This window comes from Odontomachus brunneus, unplaced genomic scaffold, assembly GCF_010583005.1.
Source record: "Odontomachus brunneus isolate Ranch 3 - 2012 unplaced genomic scaffold, Obru_v1 Obru_scaffold_072, whole genome shotgun sequence".
NCBI lineage: Eukaryota > Metazoa > Arthropoda > Insecta > Hymenoptera > Formicidae > Odontomachus > Odontomachus brunneus.
In genome coordinates, this window is record NW_022639522.1 from 1,200,366 (window position 1) to 1,218,712 (window position 18,347).

The 18,347-nt window shown below is 34.8% G+C and overlaps 3 protein-coding genes across 3 annotated transcripts; 2 read left to right on the plus strand and 1 right to left on the minus strand.

The window, feature by feature from the left end:
* On the plus strand, positions 1–7,002 carry LOC116846959 (lipase 3-like). Its single transcript, XM_032821428.1, has 8 exons — positions 1–251; positions 752–950; positions 1,617–1,731; positions 3,276–3,522; positions 3,626–3,784; positions 4,571–4,655; positions 4,858–5,000; positions 5,981–7,002. Exons 1-8 carry the CDS (start codon positions 108–110, stop codon positions 6,134–6,136), a joined length of 1,248 nt encoding a protein of 415 aa, XP_032677319.1. The 5' UTR covers positions 1–107; the 3' UTR covers positions 6,137–7,002.
* A 543-nt stretch (positions 7,003–7,545) lies between these two features.
* Positions 7,546–12,603, minus strand: LOC116846960 (dynein light chain 1, cytoplasmic). The gene is made up of 3 exons (XM_032821429.1): positions 12,296–12,603; positions 10,945–11,062; positions 7,546–9,934 (listed from the first exon to the last, which is right to left on the minus strand). Exons 2-3 carry the CDS (start codon positions 11,050–11,052, stop codon positions 9,773–9,775), a joined length of 270 nt encoding a protein of 89 aa, XP_032677320.1. The 5' UTR covers positions 11,053–11,062; positions 12,296–12,603; the 3' UTR covers positions 7,546–9,772.
* Positions 12,604–14,244: 1,641 nt separating this feature from the next.
* Positions 14,245–18,140, plus strand: LOC116846970 (lysosomal aspartic protease). The gene is made up of 8 exons (XM_032821449.1): positions 14,245–14,462; positions 15,614–15,861; positions 16,407–16,525; positions 16,675–16,874; positions 16,994–17,116; positions 17,299–17,446; positions 17,601–17,693; positions 17,773–18,140. The coding sequence occupies exons 1-8, from the start codon at positions 14,401–14,403 to the stop codon at positions 17,932–17,934; spliced, it is 1,155 nt and encodes a 384-aa protein (XP_032677340.1). The 5' UTR covers positions 14,245–14,400; the 3' UTR covers positions 17,935–18,140.
* Positions 18,141–18,347: the final 207 nt, after the last annotated feature.

Sequence of the window (18,347 nt, forward strand, 5' to 3'; positions counted from 1 at the left end):
ATATACGGCGCGTTTACTCGTAAAAACGCGCAGAACCCAACACAATCGCGCACGCACGGGACTCATCATCGGTGATAGATCGTAAATCGTTCATTGAGTATTCGGAAATGTTGCTACCGACCGTGGTCCTCCTCACAATCCTGGCGTTTGTGCGCGCGACGTCGGATCCTTCGCTTCGCATATTGCCCGATGAAAGTTTAGCGAAATTGCAATTCAACGCAAATTTAGCATCGGAAGCGGATCTCGACACTGTGAGTACTTTAAAAGCTAGAATACCGTGAGTTCTTTTGAAGACCTTTGAGATCTTTAAGGGTCTGTACACAAATCTTATAATATAATATAATCAAACGAAACACGTCATGTCACGAGATGTCATGATTTCCTTCTATTATTGTATTATTCTATTCTTATTATTGTCTAAACGTCTTACTTTGAATTTTTATTAGTAGTAAACAAATGAATACAAAGGATATAAACGCTTATAATTATAATATTAAATACTGTCAACGTCAGAGTACGTCAATGGAATAAAAAAGCAATTCAGTTTGATATAAGAAGAAAGTTAATGTATAATTTATTTGAAAAATTCTAGTTTGATGTTTACATAGTGTTTGATGTCTGTACTTGCTTTTTTAATTCATATAAATAATTTATAATTAATTAATAAATTAAATGTAGAGAGAGAAATCTCTAATTCTACACCGATCTGTCGATTTTATATTCGAAAAACTGGAAAGCTATCGTTGTACAGGCACAACTGGTGGATAAATACGAATATCACTCTGAGGTACATACAGTGGTCACCCATGACGGTTATATTTTAACAATGCATCGGTTAAGAGGAAAAACAGTGACTTCCAGCAATGAGCAAAAACCTGTTGCATTGGTGATGCACGGTTTATTGGCCAGCTCCGCAGTGTGGGTGCTTTCTGGACCTGAAAAAAGTTTGGGTAAGGAAAAACACCTCGAATCCAAGCATTTTCCAAGTGTTTCAAACTCAATCAATCACGGATTGTGTTTTTTTCTTAATCCTCACGGACATGTCACGAAGATTGTAGTCTTATTCTCTGGTGGAGCATTAATATCCCAGATAACACAGAGAATTCAAAAAAAACCCGTCGTATGTAATCAATTCTGAGTTCATTTTTAGATGCAAAAAAAATTCTTTTCGCTGAACTGAATTCTGAAGGATTTTTTTGCATCTGAAAATGAACTCAGAATTGGTGACATACGATTGAATTCTTTTTGAATTCTTTAAGAATTCTCTGTGCTATCTGGAACGTCTTAATCAGTAGCCGAAACTGTTGCAAAAATTATTCGCGAGTGCAATTATTCGCTAAGCAAACTGTTTAAATTAAATTAATTTAATTTCCCCACTGACATCACTGACTGCACGGGCATCATTGACGTGTTCATTAGAAATTTATGTTTTTTTTTCTTATTTCAACTGACTGAATTATTAATTGATTGATTGATGAAGCGATACAAATTCAGTGTTTAATGCATTATTTTCGCTGATCAAAACTGACAATGCGATTATCGCACCGTGGCGCGTTCACAAGAACTCATCTTCGCATTATCACAGATATTTCGTATTTTTATTTCGGATATTTCAGGATTCGTTTTGTCGGACGCTGGGTACGACGTGTGGCTTGGCAATGTACGTGGCAGTATGTACTCCCGCAAACACATAAACCCATCGATCGCAAAGAAGGATTATTGGAATTTCAGGTGAGGTTTTTAACATTCAACACAATGTTATATATATTACATACAATACACATATGTATTTGTAACATATACACACGCACGTACACATGTTTTTATATTTTTTTAATATTTATTTAATTAACACGTATTATTTGGATTAACATGTACGTTGTAGATACTGAAAATAAGACGCAACAAACATGGATACGAAGCGCGCGTTTAAAGCTTTAATTCGACGTCTCTCGAGATTTACTTCAATCAATATTTGCAATCTTATCTTTGAATACGCTTCAATCTTATTACGTCTCAATAAAAGGGACAGAGTGATGAGCACAGCTGACATTTATTATTTATTTTTCGTATACGAATAATCATATCTCAGGACATAACATATCGCGATAACATCACGATAGCAATAAGACAATCATGACAAGTATATTTACGGTACCCCCAGTAGATATTAAATTAATATGAAGCAATAGTAGTAGTACGATAATACCTAATTGAGCACGATAAGATCTAATTGAGTCTATCGATAAAAATAATATAACTTGTGAAGTGTATTTCTTTCTCTCCAATATAATATGTAGAATCTTTAACCGTTTGGCAATTTTTTGTTTTAATTCTTACTATTGTTTTTTATTAGGTGATTCATCGCAAGCAACTTGCGAAATTTCTAGTCGCATAGTTGCAAATAACACATGCAAGCACAATCGCACTGACAAATACTTGCGAGGGGCTCGAGTCATACTGTTTTGATTTGTAGTTATTGCATTGTATCTATAACAAAAAATCAGCGTTTTCATTGGCAATTAATATTATCTCATGTAATCACAATTGAAAAAAATTTAATCGTTCAATCTTTCCTATTTATCTGTTTTGATCGCGATTAAAATCATTATTTGGGATATGATAACATAGATAATGCTAGGGTGAATATCTCAAATACAAAACAACTTAAAAACAAATAGACAACATCGTACACCGTGATATCAACGTCATTAAAGTTATTAAAGTTATTGAATTTCAGGAATTATTGACGTTATCTCAATTTTTAGACAACATTATACAAAACATATTGCATCAAGACTGGAATTCGTATGACTAATCGAAAAGGTGTCATTGCAAGGATATATTAATATAGCTCAAATAAATATCGATAAAAGCAGATTCTCCTTTCGTTGGTACTTAACGAGCGTATAGATGTTGTCTAATAACGTTTATTCACAGCCTCGGTATCACATTTAAACATATCTACTTTAAATATTTACCGATTAATTGTAGCTTAATTAGAATCTAATCCGAGAGAAAGAGGGGGGGGGAGGAGAAAAGAAATAACAGACTATTGTCGTAAATAAAAATAACATTTAATGTTGCCAACAGCCATTAACATCTTGCAATTTAACTAAAGTTGTAAAAGTTGCTTTCTCAAAGTAGCCCGTGATTTCAATCCCGAATTTAGCTTCTTTTCTTTAATGGTAACACATTTATTAAAATGTGTTCCGTGGCATAAATTCATTACTCGCTGGAATAAGCATAATTCATGCGAGTCTTTACTTTTGCAGTTGGCATGAAATCGGTACAATCGATCTCCCGGCGATGATAGATTATATTCTGAAGACTACTGGCCGCGAGAAGCTGTTCTATTTGGGGCACAGCCAAGGCACCACTAGCTTCTTCGTCATGTCAACGCAGCTGCCCGAATACCAGGACAAAATCCACGCAATGTTCGCCATGGCTCCAGTGGCTTATAGCTCCAGGATGACGAGTCCTATTTTCCAGTTGTTGGCGAGATTCATCACGCCGATTGACGTACGTAGCCCGCCGAATCTCCAGGATAAACCGGCGATCTCGGACGGTTTCTTAATGCACACGTATACATACAAAATAATAATATTTAAAATAACCGTTGCAGTTAGTGGCAAAATTAATCGGGCAATATGAATTCGAGCCTACGAGCGAAGGCATGAAAAGATTTCAGGAACTAATATGTGTGGAGGGCGCTATCATGCAACCAATCTGCTCGAATGTGCTTTTCCTAATCGCTGGATACGATCGTGATCAACTCAATAAGGTACGATATCGACGTTATCGTCGTTGTGTTGTTTAAAATATTGCAATGACATTCTATTCAAGTACTAATTGTTATGATTATTGTGTTATTCAACACAATTAGTGATATTATCAATATTACGCAGGCTTGGGAAGTTTCGTTATTTTCATAAGTTATTTTTTTTCAGTTGTAATTTGATGTTATCTCCTTCATTTTTTGTTTTGTTAGTAATACTAACAGTAATGAAAATAATTGCTTCTTTCATTGCTATTTTACGTGTAGAATATAAGAAGTGTAGAATATAAGAAGTTATTATATTATATATATATATATATATATATATACACACACACACGCGCGCGCGCGTGTGTGTGTGTGTGCGGGACGAATGGTAGGAAATCATGATAAGAAAGTTCGCAAAACTTGGTGGAAAAAATAACAGAAACTATAACTCGTTACTTCTTGAAAACGATAGCAGCAATTCCAAACAGCATAAATCTCCGCATATTCTCCGAATATCCTAAAGATATTTTAAGAACGTCTGAGATGAATTACTTTCAAACATTCCCAATCCTGTTGCTCTTAACATAACATAAAAATTGCCGAATAATATCGCGGCTATTGTTCGGCCGTATCATTAATTTTGACAATTGATTGTAAAATTTGTTATATATATTTTTTTAAATTTTTTTAGTGAGTACTATCGTTCGTTAATTCATAGAGTTATAATTATTCAGCGTATTACGGAACATCCTATATATACTTCTAAGTCTGCATATATACTAAGTGTTACTGTCACTTTTGCAGACTCTTTTGCCGACAATCTTGGGACACGTTCCCGCTGGTGCAAGTACAAAGCAATTTGTACACTACGCGCAACTCATCACGTCCGGTAAGTACTCGCTCACTCGCTAACGTCCATTCTTATAGGCGTTCTATTTCTGCAAAGATAGCATAGTAACCGTGATTCTATAAATCTATTTCTTCCGATAAATCTATTTCTATCTATTGATCCGATAAATCTATTTCTTTTCTCTCGAAAATAAAAAAAAACAATGTAATAACACAATGTAATAAGTTCGTTTCTTCATTAGGCAAATTCCAGCAGTTCGATTATGGATTTTTCGGTAACTTAGGCATCTACAATAGTATCTTTCCACCGAAATATGATCTAAGTAAAATCCGAGTGCCAATTGCGCTACATTACAGCTCCAACGACTGGTTATCGGACGTCAGGGTTTGTATTTTTTTGTATACACAGTGTGGTCCATTCGTTTTAACACTCGAACAACGTCAATGAATCCTGCACCTCGAAAAAAAGAACCAATTCTCATCGTTCATCGCGATAGTGAAATTCTCAGTTTAAGGCTCCTGGATACTTGCATCATCCATCTCTTTTTTAATGACGTCAGAAGCGAGAAAACGCATGTTAAAAATTCTTGCGAAATACGTCGAGGTAAAAAGAAATATTCACAAAATGATACTTGCGATTGATGAAGCGTATCTCTAAAATATTCTGTACACTTTTCTGTTCTAACAATCAGTAAACATAAAATTAATGACAGAATAATGAGAAAATTAGGTTAAAAAGGAAATTTACGTGTCACGTTAATTTTATGATTATTTATTTATTGTTAGAGCAATATAGGAAAGTGTTCGGAATATTTTAAAGGTGAGCTTAATCAATTGCAAATGTCATTTTATAGATATATCTCTTTATCTCGACATATTTCACAAGAATTTTTAACACGTTTCCTCGCTCTTCTAACGTTATTAAAAAAAGATAGACGATGCGAGTATCCGAGAGTCTTAATAATAATGTTCAGTGATAATGGGAATTTCAAAAGCCGAAAGATTATAATATATCCTCTTACATATGAATATTTTTGTAAATATACTAAAATTCTCTTTATCGCGAATATTTTGGGCTCTTCTCTCTCGGATACATTTTTCGGAATGTAAATTGTATAAAGATAAAAAGATACGAGCTTGTACGATATCTTGCCAAAGGAGAAAAGAGGGAGAATAAGACAGCAAGACAGATTATAACTATCCAGCCCCGTGCAAGCTTATATATTAAACATTTTTTGTTAGAAGATTGAATATATCCTGAAAAATACCCACACAAGACGTCCGAATTAAATGGATCTGTGTATAATATTATTCTAATTGCGCCGATGTTTTCACCACACTTACATTACATTGTTTCTCTCGCAGGATGTCGATCAATTATACAACGAGTTAGGCAAGCCTTTCGCCAAATTCCGAGTGCCGCATGACGGATTTAATCACTTGGACTATATGTGGGCTAAGGACGTGAATACGCTTTTGTACGACAAAATACTGAGCTTAATGACGCGCTTCAAGAATTGAGCCGCAGCATCCATACAATGGACCGAAAGCGAGGGCTAAAAGAAGCAAAGATCAACAAAAGACTTGTTTTTTACAAAAGACTGATTTTTGTACGGTGATAGTGAATGTATCGAAAAAAATGTTTCTACGTTACCGCTACGTTTTCGCTCATTCGTTTACTCTATTCCAAGATGTTCACGAATGCATGTATTGTTTATACGATTATCGAGACAGTGCAATTGTACAGTTCAAATTTAAAGCGCGTCTTGAAAATAACATTGAAGCGAATATAGAATGTAATGATCGAGTTGACTTCAATGTTTGCGTGCTTATATCTACATTCAGATTGTAGTCGGTTTTTATCTGCTAAATTAAATTTTTCGTCAAATTTCTTATTAATCCTCGCATAATTAGATACTTCTTCCTTAGAGATATTATTAGCCAAAGAGATCGCGACGGTATTTATAATGAATAAATTAATAGTTATACTTTATGTAACCGCGTTTTTGAAAAAAAAAAATTTTATTGCAATATCAAATGCAATCAAATGAAGGTCTACTTAGAAGTAAAAGAGGCTAGATAGAGGCTAGATAGAGGCTAATATAAATGTAATATAGAATAACAGTTGTATAAATAAGTCGCGTCTCAGTACCAGTCTAATATTACCGATGATTTTTGTTAACCCGATACTTAATTTTTAGGAATAATTAGCGTAGACTTAAGACGTTGAAAATACTTAATAGTTCCTAAGTGGAATTTTCTGTAGGATACTTATTCGTTAATTTGTAAGTAACTCTATAAACTGATTAATATGTAATTGTGTTTAAATAATGCAATGATAAAAAGTCAAAATGCAGATACTAATAAATATATCACGTTATTAATTATAACATGATGAATGAAATGAAGGAATCTTACATAGTAACGATAAAAAAGCAATTCTTATTAGGAAGCCAAAATAGGAAGTGCAAATATCGACTTTCGCATACGTATTCGCGCAACATCACCCATACGTGCACGAATGTACGTACGGCATAGCAGAAACATAACTATTTATAGTTTCTATACGGGGAAACAAGATAAACGAGTTCAACAAAGTTACACAAATGATGCGAAATATAACAGGTAATTACTTAGTTAGCTACTCCGTGTATTGCAAGTCACAAGGTTGAATTTTATCGAGAACGCGTTATTGATGTTCTCTTCGCAATACCGTATACGTGTGAGCGTGTATACATGCATGTGTGTATATATGTATTCTCGACCGCAACTCATGCTACTCTCTCCCTATTTTAGCGTCGCAATTTTTGAACAAAATTCAACCTCGTAATATTCAATATCGCTCACCGCAGTAGCCTCGCTTTTACATCGTACGTTATACATTCGACGCAATAGAAAGTTACGCAGAGAAGGGTAAAATGCATCGTTTCATGTGGAATTCATTTTTATTGTTAAGCACAATAATAGTCTGCTTTTACCGCATCTTCTGCATGTTATTCGATCGCGAAGATATCTCTCGAAATGTCTCTCGGTGGTGCGGAACGAATTCCCACCGAGGAAGCTCGATCCCTAATGAAATACGAATGTTGTCATGCTGACTGCATTCGTTTCTCGCTTATCAGCTTGTGTGCATCTTCGGGTTATACGAAAAATAGTTTTATTTCATTTCCGGTAGTACCTCGCACTATTTTGGTTTGAGAAAGCGCGTCGGAAGCTGGTCCTGAAGTCTCGGCGAAACAAGCGAATATGAATTACCGCCGCCTAACACATCATTCGCTCGGCACCTCGGGATGTATATATATATATATATATGTGTGTGTGTGTGTGTATATATATAACGTACGAAGTACAATAGGCATTTTAACAGCTACCGACGATTTAATTCCGAGCTTATTTAGCGGTGCTTCTTGAACCGATCTCATGTAGCAAGTACGGCGAAAGCATAATATACATCATCATCATCATCATCATCATAATCATCATCATCATAGTGTGTAACACCGTAAAGGTACAAATCATCATTCTCTGTTACTATTTATATATGTAATTTTTATGTCTCAATAAAATCGCTGAAATATATCTATATATATATATACGTATATACACAACAATAAATAAATAAAAAAAAAAAAAAAGAAACGTAAGACATTAACATGTCAGTTCAGGTATTTTCAGTCGATCTTCGGTACAGGATTCGATTTTTGTTTTTCTTTTAAATTTTCTTTCAATTTATCATGAATCTAACTTCGAGCAATTTGACTGTTTAAATTGCGTGTTCGCTGCTTATAAAAAGTGGCATTGCGAGCTGTTGCTGCGAAAAAAAGATCATGCACGCTGGTAGTACTTTTGATAATATTTAATAGTCAGTCTAAAATTTGAACAATGTAGCAACGTTTACGATAATCAAATGCTGCATGAAAAATCGTTTGAAAGATTGCACTATATATAAATAGTATATTATATAATGTATAATCTATATATGTATTTTTATTATATATGTATGTATAAGTACCATAATATGGAGTGTTGAATATTACATAAAAGATAGAATTTAAACGGGCAGAAAGATGATATCTTTCTCTCTCTTTCTCTCTTTCTGGAAACGAATACTTTTCTCCCCTAAGTATACATCGCCTTGAGATAAAACTTCTTGCATAGTCTCTGTGCACAATATAAAAAATTGTGAAGGTAGCAATGAACTAGTCGTATGTCGTTATTCAATAGCATATTCGTTTTATATCGAAATAAAGTTGTTAGAGTATTACGTATACGACGATATCGTACGTCGAGATATTGAGCTTTCGTTTTCCTTCTTTCGGTCATTTTGAAAGTCCTTAAACTAACCGAAGATGTCATACTAAAGTAAATACGTAGAACCAGTTATAATCGATGCGTAGTACATAAGGGACGATGACGGTTTTTCAAAAAATAATATAAAATAACGGTCGCAATCAATTACGAGCGGGGTTACATTCATTATTGGCGATTACCTTATTGGATACTGTATACTCTCGCATTTACGTAGAGAATCAAGCAAAATATTTCACTTGCAAATCCACCTAACGCGAAGAGAGTATATGATTTATATATATATATATGTATATATATATATATAAATTTATATATATATATATATAGTGCACTTAGTGTTCTTGAACACTATTATTAAACAATTACACTAAAATTTGCTAATTTAAAATCGCCAGTATTGAACTCAACCGTTTTGCATATTTACCTAATATAAAACAAGAACACAACAAACTTGTTGGCATACAAAGTACATTTTAACATGTAAGGTTGTATGTCATCTTCTTCATTTTTTTTTCTTTTTTTCATTTTCCAGTTCATCTCCCTACCCTAAGGAGTTACTTCACAGAATTTATCCGTGTTATCTCCCACTTATATAACGATGAACAATATTTAAGTCGGAAACGTTCACATTTCTTTTGTCGCTCATTTATCGGGCGCATGCATTAGTTTTAAAAGGAATTTTTGTTATGTATACATACACATACTGAAGGTCCTTTTACACATGATGTAGTGATTTTTAAATGTACTTTTCTTCTTGCGCAGTGAGCGAGGGAAAAAAGGATGGGAGAAAGGACAGGGGAAGGAGAGGAGAAAAGGAAGGATGGAGAATAGACAATAGAAATCAGCTTATCCGCTCTTAAACAGAAGAATCGCTACCTGACCCAGATAGAAATAGATAAAATGTCTTGTTTCGTGCGTCACATAGCTACCAAAATTACGACCTACAATGCAATGCCACGTCGGGTTGTACTTCTTATCAAACTCTTTCTTGATATATGCTGCAATATCCTGAAAAAGGCCAATATCAATATAGCTGATAAGAATATACAATATTAATGGTAAAATCAATAATGATATTGATCTAACAATTTCACCAGATATACTTCATAATTTACATAAGGAATAAAAAGTTTGGAAGAACAAATTTTTACAGTTTCAATAATTATGCTTAAAGCCTGATTCCATAACTTATTTTAACTGGAATTTAATTTATTTAAAAGCCTATCCAGACAAACTTGCATAATTATATATTGCATATTCATCAGAAAATCAACTAATCATGATTTGTACAGTAAAAGAATTCTTTTTAGATACATTTTACATTAGATTAGTTATTTTCTTGTGAATATGAATAATGCAAGTTTGTATAAGTCTTTAACAAGTTAAATTAAAGTAAATTGTGGAATTGATTCTTAATGCTATTTACTTTTAATTAAAGCTCTATCTTATATTATTATATTTTAATAAAATGGGTTGATATTTCAATATTATATCAATACTTAACAAATCAATACTTAACGTACAAATATTTATCAATAATAATCAATACTTAACATTACTATTATATGTAAATTCTCCTTAGATTATATATGTGTATACCCACACATGCAATTATAGTTTCTTACCAAAGTATAACTAATTAAATACAACATTTTAACATACATTACATGCTTGATACAAATTATCTAGACTCCAATGGACCATTTAAATCAAATTTTAAGGATATTCAATTATAGTTTGGTGTCCATAAAATATGATTTGTATTATCATTGTCATTGGATAAGACATAATGGAGAAAAAACTAAAACCTAAATAATATATCTAACTAATATACCTAAAACAGTAGAAAAAAAACTAAATATACCCACCTATATATGTGTGTATATATATATATATATATATATATATATACACACATACTTTGATTATGTTTTACACATTCTGAGAATGTGCTTGTATAATAGTTACAAAATAAGTTATCTAATACATTTATGATATATAAGATTTAAAAAATATACCTTTTCTATATTATATTTTTCAAGTGCTTGAGTAGCACAGTCAACAGCATCCTGCTGCATCTCTTCTGACATGTCAGCATTCTTGATTACAGCCTTTCGGTCCGACATTTTTTCTACCCTAGAACACAAAGAAAATCACAATCACACTGTCCACTATTATCATGCAATGAAGTACATTTTTAATGTGAATATCACAAGAAACACGAGTCAAGTACGCTTTAGCGAGATCACGACAGGAACTGTATATTTGTAGACACACAGCTACGTACACATACAGAGAATCGTCAAAGTGGACAATTTAAAAGTAGTGCGACTTAAATAAAACGTAAATATAAACCAATGTGATGTGCCTCTTTTGTCTAGATTCATATCACTTTCAAAATAAACGACTTATTTATAAATGACATTATCGGCGTTTAGAGCCAATCGGAGTTAAATGCCACGAAGGTGAAACGCGCTAATTAATAACATATTGACGCGGACCTCGCCAATGCAACGCGATCACGCGTACACTATTAAAAAATGCGATTGAAATCGAACGGATAAACCTGGACCGCGGAAAGCGCACAACTTTGACAGTAGCGTGTACGTCCAACGCCGGCATGATAATACGGCGTTAGTTATGTGCATGCAGCGCTAGCTCTAAGCAAGACAAGGACAGACGTACAAATGGAGGTGGAGGGGGTCGGGGGTAAAAGACAGAGAGAGAAAGAGAAAGGATGAAAGAGTGAGAGAATTTTATCACTGCCGCGAATATCGGTGTGAGGCACAAATAGGGAACAGGAGAGACAAAGAGAGCGAGAGACAGCACGAGACACAGATACAGCAAGAAGATTGAGAAAGAAACAGAAAGATGGGGAGGGAGAAGGCAGAAGAGAGAGAAAGAAAGTGAGAGTAGGACAGAAACGAGCACACGGTTAAAGGGGGCGAAACGCGGGAGGACGATGTTTTGTCGATATGAGACAATAAAGAAAATGCTAATTCGGCCGGCACGCGAGAGCGCGGAGCCGCGCGAAAGTGGGTCGCCGCAACGATGCCGCTCATCGAGCCGACGACGACGACGATGACGGTAACGACGGCGGCGGCGGCGGCGGCGGCGGCGGCGACAACGACGAGGAAGACGAAGACGACGACGGTGCTCGTTGGCGTCGTCGTCTCCGACGGAGCATCTCCGGAGCTGCATTTGACATAAAACCGGAGCACGTTCGGACGGATCCCGGCGAGAGGAACTGTGCTTTGGTGGCCGCCGCCGCTACCGCGGTAACGACGACGACCCTGTAATCGAGTACCTCTGCATCTCTCCACCGAGTTTCGTGACGCGACGCTCACGCATATCTTGTGTTTTCTCTACCTTGTCTCGTTGACACTATCTCCAGCGGATCACAACGGGCTCGCCCTCCGGTCCGTGAGTGGCCGCGAGTACAACGTTATTTAGCGCGCGCGTTGCAATTCGCGACGTCGGCGATTCGTAGACGCGACGATGGACGCGTGACTGGATGATAAACGACGTGGTTGCCGTTCGGTTGCTCCTGTTGCCGCTTTCCGCTGCTGCACACTCGGGGAAATTTTGTCTTCGCTGGCTGCTACGGGCCAAGAGAGAGGAACGATAACTCCGCGGCGAATCGGGCTCGGAACTGCGAGTAGTGCGGCCAAGTCGCGCGCAACACCGGCTCGCGATTGGCTGGCCGGCAGGGTCTTCTATCAGGGTCTTCTATCGTCCCGGCATGCACCGCGCGAACGACAAACGAAACGCGCGAACAGATGAAAATGCCGCGCAAGGAAAAACTCTTGCGCGGCAAAACCGCGAGCCTCTGTGAAAATATAGAAATAAATCTAACATCTCGAGAAATACGACTCGCTCTCGCGCGATTGTCGCGTCGAGTTCTACACGATTTAACTGCTTTACGTGTCACGTTACTTGCTCTCAAAATGAAACAAGCGTTATGATCGAACGCCGAGGAGAAAAGGCGTGCGTACAAGAACTGAATGAAAGTATAGAGGTATCGGCTAAAAATAATAGACCTCGGGTTATAAATAAAAATAGATAAAGAGAGCGAGTCTATGCAAAGTAGAAGAGGCTCGTACAAAGTTGAAGAAGGATCCAAAGGTTCTAAGAGAAACAAATTGATTATCTAAATGTGATAATAAATATCTTTCGAAAATAATACTTGACTGTTCATGTTCTATATTTATCTACAAAATAATGTTTCAAAACTGAAAGTATTAGACTCACATTCTGAATTTATCTTTAAAAGCGATCAACATTCTGAATTTTTATCTTTAAAAGCGCCTTTAAAAGAAGACTTATAAGTCTTCTGGTTGACTTTTAAGGCTACTTTTAGAGATACTTTTAGCGACAAAAAAGAGTTTAGAATATGAGTCTTGGTGTTTTTCTTTCAAAATAGACGCTTACAACCCTTATAGAAATATCATACTAAGAATCATTGATAATTACTTATTATCCAGTATTTTTAATACTGAAAATAAGTAATTATCAATGATTCTTAGTATTGATATTTCTATAAGGGAAGATAGACGCATTCATGCGTTTTCCTTCCTTTTCTCCATTTATCCAAAAATGTAAACACACGCCAATGTAAATACGCGCCAATTTATTTTTAATGCAGAAACAAAATATATAAATGAATGTAACTTCAGCGAGACGAACCTGACGAACTATTAGCCACATTAAATTTCAATCGTGATAAACGATACGTTTGATAAGCGGTGAATCCAATCTACATTTATCGCCGAACCGTAAGTGTAACTTTCGTACGTTACAAGTGCGAATTCCCGCGTGTAATTGCAATATCTTGACCTTGAGCAATGATGGTACTTTGTCTTGCACATCGCTGATACGGCTCGTCGTCAAGCGGAACATCGTCTTACTTGAGTTTAACGATGTCATTTGTAAAGTGCGGTCTCGCGTGCATATGCCTCGTCAGCGCAAACAATGCATTCGCCGATGCACGAGGCAGGCTCGCTTCTCATTCATTAATCACCCATCTATTTCTATACGTCGGAAGAGCGCAAGCTAAGAAAAATATACGCGGAAAGATATTTTTGGGCTTGTAATTGATGAAGAAAGTGCTTCTTTATCTGCGTTCTTGCCGGCCGATTGACACGGTGACATGTACTTCATCCTGTCCGCCAATCAGCGCCGTCGTTTCCGGTGCACTCTCAAAAAAGCGGCCGCGTGATTGGCCAGTCGGCGTGATTCGAACACCGCGCCGCGCCACCACCGTGTCTCCCTCTCCTACCGCGTGCAGCACGCGCAACAGTATATATAATCGACATTGCGCGTCGATAAACAGCAATGGTGAGCTGCAGTTGAGAGCGCTAGTAGTCAGTCAGCTTTTCGCTTCGTCGTCTCCGGTTGCACAGGTTCGGACGGAAACCCGACGCCTAAATTACGTCGTAATTGTTGCATTTTTAATTTCGAAGAACTCACGAGATATGTTCCGCATTCTCGTAACGGTCATCGCACTCTTCGTGCTGACCGACGCAAAGCTTCAGAGGTGAGTAGTGGAGCAATTATTCTTGTATTGATGTCGCATGACACATCAATTATGAATCAGTTACTAAAAGTCCGTGTCAAGCTAAGTGTTGGGGATTGAGAATTGCGAAAATTAGAAATCTAGAATTCGACTAATTGTGATTTTGGCTTGCGTAGTTACGGTTGTTCAAGTTTCAATACGTTTTCAAAATAACTAGTCTGATATTCGTTGTCATCTATGTCGATCTTCGTATCGACGCGAAAATTATATGAACATAACTGATACTTTGGACATTCGCGAAAATTGTACGAAAAAGTATATTTTCGTTTATCGATAAGAAAGAGGAAATGTCTAATTGTCACACAAGAAATAATATAACTATCATAAAACATTTATCTTTGAACCTAAGTAATGTGACTTAGATATGAAATTAAAGATTACACGATATAAAATTCTATATTTATACAGTAATTGATAAAATTTTATCAAGAAAAATCCATTCTGGAAAAAAAAGATTCATGATATACTGTGTGAGTACATGATGTACTGTATATTTATCAAATACATAACTATATCTTATACTCTACCCATAATATAAACAAACATGTAATAGATAGTGTGTTGGTCCTAATCTGTAATAGATAGTGTGTTGGTCCTAATCTGTAATAGATAATGTGTTGCTTCTTGGTTTAGCTGGTTTATATTGCTCTGCTTTGATCTTAAAAATCTATCTTGTACCAAATATTTATTCCCAGAGATTGTGTAAAATTTTTTACTGCGTAAATGATAGAACAGTTGAATATTATCTATCCTTGTTGAATGGTTCTCTACTTAAATAATACATATTTTAGACAACAAATATCTTGTGTATATATAAATTTACAATTTAAAATGAAAAAAATATACCAGTATATCATAATACACTATAAGAATTTTAATTTAGTTTTACAATTACAACTTTCATATTTAATATATAATCTTAGATATAGAAATATATTTAACATTCTCTTGTATCATAACATATAAACTGAGACAAAGCTTAAATATGTATAATCTTTTTTTAAAGGATGACTCATAGTGTTCTTTGTATTGATTGTACAGCTCATACCAGTAGAGGTACTTATATTTATGTGTACATATATGTAATGCAATACTTTTAATGTTTCTTTAAGGATCCAATTACATAAAACAGAATCTGTTCGAAGCACTCTGCAGAAAGTAGGCACTGATGTGCAGCAAGTTCGTATGTATGGAGTTACTACTCCTACACCAGAACCTTTGTCTAACTACCTGGATGCTCAATACTTTGGCGAAATCAGTATTGGAACTCCACCACAAAAATTTAAGGTGATTTTTGATACAGGTTCTTCAAATCTCTGGGTACCATCTAAAAAGTGCAAGATTACTAATATTGCTTGCTGTAAGTATCTTGTTATATTTTATTATTAAATCCGATATTTAATTATTTATGTATTTACACATGTTTTTAAAACATTTGTTACTGTAAAATTATAAATTTGTTGTGTAAAATTGTAATTATTTGAGATAATTAGTTTGAGATAATTAAGCAAGACTGGTTATATATATTAGATAAAAATTCAAATCATAGTCATCTTGGCACTATAGTATTTTTATTCTGTATATGTAACTTAAAAATAAAAATTTTAATATTTTTACTACTAAACGAATGTAATTTAAATAGTAAAAATTCTGACAATCTGTATGTTATGAAGGCAAATTCCAATGTAAACTTATTTATGCTATTTATCACTCTCTCTTAAGATATAAACGACCTTTGACACATTAAGATAACGTTATAAATCAAAGCAATGTATTCATCTAAGTATGTCTGATGATTAAAGTAATAATAGATTGTTTATCTAGATTATTATAAATATTATAAGTATTCTCATCCTGAAAAATCTTTCATTATTTATTAGTTCAATTCCATTCTGTGATTTACAGTGCTGCATAACAAGTATGACAGCAGAAAATCTAGCACGTACCAGAAGAATGGTACTGACTTCTCTATTCGTTATGGAACTGGTAGTCTGTCTGGTTTCTTATCTACTGATGTGGTGAATGTGAGTCATTCAATAAAAAGAACAATTCAGTCAGAAATAAATATGCTTTAATAATAAATCTTTATTGAATGTTTTTTATATAATAACATTTTCACTACTGCCAGAAGCTAACATGCAATATTAAATCACTGATATAGATATTTTTATAGATTGGTGGGTTGAATGTCCAAACTCAAACATTCGCGGAAGCTGTCAGGGAACCAGGTTTAACCTTTGTCGCTGCGAAATTCGATGGTATATTAGGAATGGGTTACTCCACAATATCCGTCGATGGAGTGACACCTGTCTTCTATAATATGGTGAAACAAGAGTTAGTGCCGAAACCTGTTTTCAGTTTTTACCTCAATCGGTTCGTATCTCCTCTTACACTATTAAAATATTTAATGTTAAAAACATTTACATTTGTTTAACTCGCCGAATCAAATATTTCCTTCCCATATTGTAATAAAAGAAACATTACTCACACAGCGACCCTAAGGCCGAAGTGGGCGGTGAAATGTTGTTAGGTGGTTCTGATCCTGATCATTACGAAGGCGAGTTCACGTATGTTCCCGTTAGCCGTAAAGGATACTGGCAATTCGGCATGGATAGGTATGTAACTATATTTTTTAAAGAAATTCAATAAATTTACATATATAGCTATAAAATACTTAAAAACCTAAACGACTAAATTGAATTTTTATTGACTCTCTTTAGTTCTTATATGTTTTAAATTGTATACCAAAATGATATGCATTTATGTATAAGTTGTTTATATTATTATCGTGTCACAGCATCGAAATAAATGGTCACACTCTGTGTGCGTCCGGTTGTCAGGCTATCGCTGACACTGGCACCTCTTTGATAGCTGGACCAGTTGAGGAAGTCGCAAATATTAACAGTGCGATCGGAGCTACCAGTATTATAGGTGGAGCGTCAATAGTAAGCAAATAATCAATTGTACTTCTCATTAATATAAAGATTCTATTATACATTTTCAACAAACAAGAGGAATTTTTAAGTTTATATATTTTAAATTGCACAAAAACTATTAATTTCAAAACCACTAATTCTACATGCTTTTTTACTCTTAAAGGTGGACTGCAGTTTGATTGAACAATTGCCCGAAATTAACTTTACAATAGGTGGTAAGAAGTTCGCTCTCACTGGTAAAGACTACATTCTTAAAGTAAGTAATATAAATCATGATTTATAATTTACAGTAAAATTATAATAGATTTCACACCTCATGTTTGAATTTTCCGCAGATCACGCAGCTTGGTCAAACAGTGTGCATGAGTGGCTTCATGGGTATGGATATTCCTCCGCCGAACGGACCGTTATGGATTCTGGGTGACGTGTTTATCGGCCGTTACTATACAGAGTTCGATATGGAGAATGACCGAATAGGATTTGCTGTGGCGAAGTAAAGTGATTTTGTTCCAAAAGTTTGCAGTTCAAAAGACATCAAAATATGAAAGTCTCGAAATTAAAAATCAAGTAAAATTAATTCAGCATAGTGACCAAATATATACTTATTGCCTTGTAATTCTTACGAACATCTCAGAATTACATTGCTGAACATAATTTTGTGATAATGTAGAAAAATAAAACGAAAATCTGTATTGTTTCGATACTTATTGTTTAATTAATGTATTCTCTTTCAGCATAATACATTATAACGTCATTAAAGATATGCTGTTAGAATGGAACTGAATTTGTTGAAATAAACTATATATTCTTTTCATACCATATCCTGATTTTATTTAATAATATTAATCCCTGCATATATTATATAAAATTTAGTTACGTTGTAATTATATTTTTATATATCTTTATAGTA

What these genes read in the sequence shown, in the direction of transcription:
- LOC116846959 (XM_032821428.1), top strand. Translation starts at nt 108, where the DNA reads ATGTTGCTACCGACCGTGGTCCTCCTCACAATCCTGGCGTTTGTGCGC. An exon ending in AAGGATTATTGGAATTTCAG is followed by an intron (nt 1,732 to 3,275) that starts GTGAGGTTTTTA and finishes TTACTTTTGCAG; the next exon opens with TTGGCATGAAATCGGTACAA. An exon ending in ATCGTGATCAACTCAATAAG is followed by an intron (nt 3,785 to 4,570) that starts GTACGATATCGA and finishes TCACTTTTGCAG; the next exon opens with ACTCTTTTGCCGACAATCTT.
- LOC116846960 (XM_032821429.1), bottom strand. Translation starts at nt 11,052, where the DNA reads ATGTCGGACCGAAAGGCTGTAATCAAGAATGCTGACATGTCAGAAGAG. An exon ending in AAAAATATAATATAGAAAAG is followed by an intron (nt 9,935 to 10,944) that starts GTATATTTTTTA and finishes GGCCTTTTTCAG; the next exon opens with GATATTGCAGCATATATCAA.
- LOC116846970 (XM_032821449.1), top strand. Translation starts at nt 14,401, where the DNA reads ATGTTCCGCATTCTCGTAACGGTCATCGCACTCTTCGTGCTGACCGAC. An exon ending in ACCGACGCAAAGCTTCAGAG is followed by an intron (nt 14,463 to 15,613) that starts GTGAGTAGTGGA and finishes TGTTTCTTTAAG; the next exon opens with GATCCAATTACATAAAACAG. An exon ending in TATCTACTGATGTGGTGAAT is followed by an intron (nt 16,526 to 16,674) that starts GTGAGTCATTCA and finishes ATATTTTTATAG; the next exon opens with ATTGGTGGGTTGAATGTCCA.